This window comes from Diaphorina citri, unplaced genomic scaffold (genome assembly GCF_000475195.1).
Source record: "Diaphorina citri unplaced genomic scaffold, Diaci psyllid genome assembly version 1.1 scaffold2073, whole genome shotgun sequence".
Lineage (NCBI taxonomy): Eukaryota > Metazoa > Arthropoda > Insecta > Hemiptera > Psyllidae > Diaphorina > Diaphorina citri.
In genome coordinates this window covers 1-7378 of record NW_007379498.1, presented here as the reverse complement: position 1 = coordinate 7378, position 7378 = coordinate 1, and the positions used below count along the sequence as shown (strand labels likewise).

General features: G+C 33.1%; 1 protein-coding gene across 1 annotated transcript; it reads right to left on the bottom strand.

Moving 5' to 3' along the window:
* Window positions 1–6648: 6648 nt before the first annotated feature.
* Window positions 6649–7020, bottom strand: LOC103518099 (homeobox protein E60-like; the record flags this gene model as incomplete). Its single annotated transcript, XM_008483157.3, has 1 exon — window positions 6649–7020. A coding segment is annotated over one exon (365 nt), but the record flags the coding sequence as incomplete, so codon positions are not given.
* Window positions 7021–7378: the final 358 nt, after the last annotated feature.

Here is a 7378-nt window from a genome sequence, read left to right as displayed (position 1 = left end):
TTTCATCCGTAGGGACAATATATGTAGATGTTCGGGACCATAATCTGTGTTTAAGCTTGATTTAAGATTAACTCTTGTATTCCTAATGGGTGGGAACAATAATAACACTTCCCATTGCACAGATGCTAAAATTAGTGTCGAGTTTTTTTTTCGATATCTTTAGGATTCGAACCCAGCTCTCCTGCTATTTGTATCAAAAATAAGAGGATGATCGAACTATTTTACCATATTTTCGGTTTTCATGAAGGCCCTTCAATCCCTTAATCTACGGAGGAAAATATATGTATTCTCTCATTTTTAAAGGGTTTTGTAGAAGGGTATTTTTGGCTGAAGAAAACAGTAAATTCAATTAAGGAGGAGTATTATAGGATAGAATATATGTACCTAACTATACCTACCTAGGTATCTCGAAAAAGAAACATTGCACAATTATCTTTTTATGTGAACGAGAAATTTATTGCGGAAAAAAGCCCGGGTAACAATATTTATCCTGAAAAGATTTTCTACTAACTCCGTGTACTGTTGGAAACTTGTAAACATTACGAAATTAAATTATGAACAATTAGGAGCTCGCTGAGCAAATAAAGAATTAAGGAGCTAAGTTTGTTAATCGCAAAGGCTGTAGAAAATGCCACAATCCCCCCTCCATGATAAGCACAATGTTTGGATTTCGAGAGCGAATAAAATTGTTCAAAGGGTTAAATAATGTATTAGTATGTATTATTACACTAAGGGTTGAAAGCTGTATTTATAAGATAAGGCATTTTTATTTAACACATTTCCCCTCCTCCTCCCCCTCCCCTTACTCTATCCTCCAATATGTACTGTATCATTTTACAATGTTTATATAAGTTCCTAACTTTCCCTGTTTTGTAGCGCGTACCTTTGTATTCAGTTTTCGGTGTTGAATTTAATTTTGTCGGTAACTTTTTCCCCTGTTTTGGGCCGAAAATGAACGAGATTATACGAGCGATAATTTTGCAAAATTATGGCATAGAGAATATTCTTCTCATTCATATTTGAATAAAGAGGATGGTGTGGGTGGTATCTCAATGTTCCATGGACAAACAGAGTGAAACTGCGAATTTTAAAGAGCTTTTAAGTTGAAAATGAGGTTTGTGTTGTGATAAAGGGATTTTGGAACCTAGATTATAATCATTAGTTGCCTATTTCCTATTGGTAATAGTTATAAAGAAAAAAAGTAAAAAAGGAACTTATTCCAAAATTCCCATTAACTACTTTGCACAAAATAGGTACAGTCTCAATACTTGTTAGCGGAGTTGCTAAAGTTTCCAATATTCATTAATGGAGACGCTAAAAATCTCAATACTAGTTGGGAGAGATTTTATGTACCTATTTTATATAGGTATTAGTTTATTTTATTAGTGGAGATGCCGAAGCTCCCCCTATTTATTAGTGGAGATGTCAGAACTCAATACATACCTTTTCGTTAGTGGAGATGTCAAAACTCCCTATACTTGTTTATTCTTTTGACTTTTGAGAGACACCTACATGTACACATTACCTTCTAATGTCAACCTTAGGGATGTCTCATGTAAAAGCAGGTGTAAAGATGATTTTTTTTCTGGTTATAATGAATCGGAAATCCCCCTAATCCAAGGCTGAAACAAGGGGAACACATCCCTAGAAACGACTTGTCGGGCAACATTTTTCTAACTTTGCAACCAAACGAAACCAAACTTTTCCAATGTGAAAGAAATATGAACGTTCAATTCTCTTAATGCTACGAGGCTCACAGATCATAACTTTACAATTCTTTTTGAGGCGTTCCGGTAAAAATTAGCTCATCAAGAAGAAGACGGAGAAAAAAATCCGCTTAGAAATTGAACCCGTGACTCTCAGGTCAAAATTCTTACAGTTCAACCACCAGACCACAAAGGTCGACTTCGCTTAGATCTATAAAATTAAGTCTGAGGCGTCTCCTCGTTAAACACAAATGTTGACTTTTTGACTTTAAATCGATTCACCCTTAAAAGAACATGCCTTTTGACTATTGATGCACCCTTAAACCTGGAGAATGAAAATATTAAAATATTACCTACTTTTGTAAACAGAATATCCCAGTGTGAAGCAATCACAACATGTCCCTATCAATTAGAAAACATAAATTTTATCGTAAACATTGTTGTAACCATCAATAGATTTACAACAGAAAGGCTTTGCGGTTTGTTTGTTCCTTTTCAGTGTCTTGGTGTATTCTATGTTGACCTCCCATATCGTTTTAACACCCTAGTGTGGGTTCGAGCTGTGGCGTTACTTAAGAACTAAATGTGTAATAGCAGGTAATATATCAAAGAAAATGACCTCTTTGGTCCTTACCTGTGTGAGAACTTAAAATACATAAACAGGTCTTGGGGGACCTTCATCCGACCTGATGTTCCTTCAGGAGACATTTCTAATTCTCCTTATGATTCACCTGAAGCCCAAACCTTTTAGGATAGCGTTCTAAGGAAAATGAAAAATCTTTTCATGTTCTTTTTTGATGCATTTTTAATTTTTACCCAGCTCAAATTTTCTCCAGAAAATGAGTACACTACCTTCTTTCTGATAGGCTGGACACAGATCAGTACCAATTTTTAAATTTAAATGATCGAAAACGCTCTGGTAATCTCGTGTGTCTATTCATGTGAATATGTCCGACTACCAGATCCTAACTGATGTTTGACATGGACAACACCTAAATTAAATACCTACCTACATGTAACTGCTTTGCTATATTGGATTCAACAACATCCAAATTAAATACTACGGCTCCAGATATGTACAATGTACATACAGTAGAACCCCAATTTTATTAACTTCGTTTATATGAACTCCCGGTTATATGAACTTGAAAATCTGAGCTTTTTATTTATTTTTTACTCGAAAATTAGTTTTTTTCTGATAATGCAAACGAAAATTTCCGATTTTTTATTTCAACCCTCACAGAAATTGTAAACAATAATGCTAATGTGAACATATTTATTTTGTCCTTTTAGTTACATAATTTGTCATTAAAAGGACAAAAAATAAGCATTTCCTGTCAAAAATTTGCCATGTTTTCTTTGTTTTCTAATGTAACACCGATTTTATGAACTTTTACATGGCACCCCGATTTGATGAACTACCCTTGGTCCCAATTAGTTCATAAAATCGGGGTTCTACTGTACATCATTCTTCGAAAGAACACTGAAACACCGATATTAAGCATCGAACGTGGTTGTTTTAAGGACGGGTGACCGAGGTACGTGCTGTTAGCTCGATTAGGATTCTCAGTCATAAAAGGACGATTGAGCTGTTTACCATCGAAATTATGGCACTCGTATTTAGCTTCAGAGCGAAAGCCGTATTGTAGACATTTCTTCTTCTAGGTAATTTGAAAATAAAGAATTTCACGTTTGGTTAAAATGTGGGAAAACGAGTTATCAAGAAATGTATTTAGAAATCAAAACCCATTGTGACAATCAAGTAGGTTTGTCATGGAATTCACAGTTTATAATTTTGTTCATAATCAAATTGAAATCAAGAACGCAATGAGAGGTGACAACCTTGATCTGTAGACATTTCTTCTTCTAGGTAATTTGAAAATAAAGAATTTCACGTTTGCTTAAAATGTGGGAAAACGAGTTATCAAGAAATGTATTTAGAAATCAAAACCCATTGTGACAATTAAGTAGGTTTGTCATGGAATTCACAGTTTATAATTTTGTTCATAATCAAATTGAAATCAAGAACGCAATGAGAGGTAACAACCTTGATTCTTTTGGAAAATTCTCAAGAAATCATTTCTTTTTTTATCTGATCAACAACCAATCCGGTTGGAATGTCTCAGATTTATACCGAGATAGTCCGGCTAATTATATTATTATACCAGTATTAGTAAAAAAAAAAACAGTAAAAAAAAACAAGAGTCTAATCAGAGTTTATGTATTTTCACAAGAAAATCGAGAAGTTTACCTTTATTTAAAAATCATTTGCTAATTGCATTGTAACCCCCTGGAAAACTTTCTATACAACTCTTCTGTACATTCTTTTTTAACGCCATACTTGAAGCCACATGGCTTACAACGCTTTCTTTTTTTTAGACTTTTCAAATCCCTCTATAAGATGTTCTCTTTTGACCATTTCTATCAACATCCTGAATTCATTGAGACAGCCCTAAGATGAGTGAAAAAAGAAAACAAACACACGGATTTTAAATAAACTTTGAGGATTTTTTTAATAGTAAGGATTGTTTACAAAAAAGATGTTTTGTAGCATTCTAAAAATTATAAACCTTAGCATTTATCATACACAAGAGCGGATCCAGAAGAAGGTTGGGAAATAAAGTTCCATTTCCAAACAAACGGATTTTTAATTTGAACACAGATTTTCGTAAAAAGTTTTATTCGAAACTTGAACAAACAAATTGTTCTTACATTTAGAAAAAAAAACTTTGTTTACAATGAACTTAGGTACCTATGTAAGTGCAAGATAAATAAAAAGTAGGTACCTATTTTTTAAAACTATTAGGTACCTAGTACCTATACCTAGAAAATGTAGATATGATTTATTTGATTTATAATATCTGTATATTCCCATTATTTATATTATATTATGGATCCGCCCTTGTTATACATAATTATTATACATAGTGCGGTATATTTTAATGGACATTTTATGAAGGATAATAAAATACATAGCTAGGTAATAAAAGAGAAAATTGTTTTCTTCTTGTCGAATAAACATTATTTCTTTATTAATTTATCATTGTTTTGTAATTAGGTAATAGTTAGCTAGTGGATGTTCAACTTGAACTTTTGTGGGCCTTTTTCTAAATCAATTGATTTTTTTTTTTTTTTGTAGGTAATATTTGTTCGGAAAATTTGTCAAAGAGGTACCTATTGTACCCAATGATATTGAAATTTCTTCTTTACTTTGAAAGTTTTAAAATGATTATTTTTTTGTCCTTCACCCATACCGCACTTTGTATTAGAGAACAATAAATATAATTTAGTCTTGTACTTGTACTAACACAGTAATATGTACGAACTCGGTGATACATCGAGATTTCGACAGACTATTCATGAACTTTTAAACTCTACATTACGCCCTATCCTCACAATACCTACTGTACATGATGGCCGAAATTTATGTATAAAGAAAATCTGCAAATTTAGTTTTCCTATTAGCCAGTACTTGAAAAGCTTTACAATATTAATCAATTTTATTATTATTTAATTTATTTATTCTAGAACTGCCAGAAAAATTTAGCTTTAGAACCCACGTCACTTTTTGCTATAGGTGGTTCCAACCATTAAAAGTTAAAAAGGATCTCGTACTTGGTTGAATGTCCAAAATACAATTCGACTGTCAAATATGAGACCTTTCAATTAAATAAAAGTTTGAAGTAACTAAAAGGACTTTGGTCCGGGGTCATAGTTTTATCGAAGTAGAAATAGGCATGAAAATGTGGCTGTTGAATTCAGCGATAGAATTGGGAGCCAACGAAAAAGGGGTTAAAATGAATGTCGGAAGGAAATTGAAATTTACAAGATGTATATAATGATTTTTTAATTTATTATTTGTTTCATTAAGGCCAACAGCCTACTTATAACAACAGGGAAAACAAGGAAAAGTAATGTACCTACATAAAAGAAAATTAAAATTATCATTTCTTGGGTGGTTTACTCATGAAGATAGAATCGGTTCGCAGAACTTTTTTTTTACATAAGTAGCGAATGTCAAAACTCGTCAATCTTGTCATACTTCCAGTGTTTCACTATAGTAGGACATTAGTTCTGATCAGACCAGCAATAAAGCACCTTCTATAAGCCTTATTGGTATAATGATACCACCGCTGGGGCTGCATCATTCTGAGATTACTTACAAAAGTGAGTTTGTTTCGCATTGATACGTGTACTATGCATTCACTGACGGCCTCGTAAATTTTGATTTAGTCTTGGTAACCTGTATACTTGATGAACAGAACTCAAAGTCAGTTTTGATTTCAACAGGTCCTATTAGCATTGAAGTGTGTACTAATTACCCAGATACGAAGTACTCGAAACTATATATGTGACTGCAGAGAAGGAATCTTTTAATTGTTACATATCCCTCTAAATATAAATAGTAGATATGTGAATAAAATGGGAATGTAACACGGCAAATAAAAGAGCTTTGGACCACACACGTTACTCATATGACACAGCCTGTTTAGTACTGAGAGGCATTGCAATTAAATCAACAAGACCAACTCTCATCTCATCTTGAACTTATTTATGTACCTACGTGTTGCTCTTTTGTAATTGTAAGAACATCTTTTGTACATCAAACGAGTACATCTTTTGTACACGATAACTGTTTGAAGTTATAGAAAAGGCATGATTGCTACTGTGGTATTTGACAGATTGATCAAATGAAAATCCTTGTTTGGAAGATTTAATTAACAACAAAAATCATTTGAAAGTTCTCGGCATAAGCATGATGGAATTGAAGGTGAAATTATCTCATTCGTTTGATCAATATTATTGTCCTTGTATACTCCATAACAAGTGATACTTTTCGGGCCCAAAATCAGAAGGGAAACCTAGTGTTATTGGTAAAAGTAGATTGATTTAAGAACTTTGAACACGATGTACTTTTATTTACAATCATAAATAGGAAAATAGCTAGTTTAATTATTTTGATTATTGCTATTTGCTTTGTTCAATAAAGATAACTCCATTTCCATCTCTTCATCAGACATAGGAACTGTGCTATGGTTGTAAAGACCTTGTGCCATTAACTGCAGTGCCAAAGGATTCTTCTGGCCGCTTGCCTTTTTAATTTTCGCCCGCTTATTTTGAAACCATATTTTAATTTGGGCTTCATTTAATCCTAATTCATTGGCTAGCTCTTGTCTCCTTCTCTCAGTAAGATATCTATTTTCCGTGAATTCAACTTTCAATCTGGATAGTTGCTCACCACTGAATGCTGTCCGCGGTCTTTTCTCTTTTGATCTCTTATCTTTCCCCGATTTGATTCTTCTTGATCTAGGACCTGCAACAAAGAAAAGATTGTAAAATTAGTGGAGGAAAATTAGGAAATAATTTCCAAACGGAAAGACGAGGAACAGCATCAAAGTAAACGTACAGCAATTCCAAAATCATATGAGATTACAATTCCCTTCTTACTTCTGACGAACATACAAAGAATGTATGCTTTATTTATCTAAGTGTAAGTAATAAAAGATACAAAAACTAATTTCTTCCATTCCAAACCTAATGGAAATATGATTACAAGCTAGACACATCATCAAACACGGATACAGACGTTAGCTCAGAGCTGGGAGATGTAAGAAACAAATCTGATAGGAGGCTTAGCTATGTCTGTGTGTAAAGAAAGATGAACCTGGATG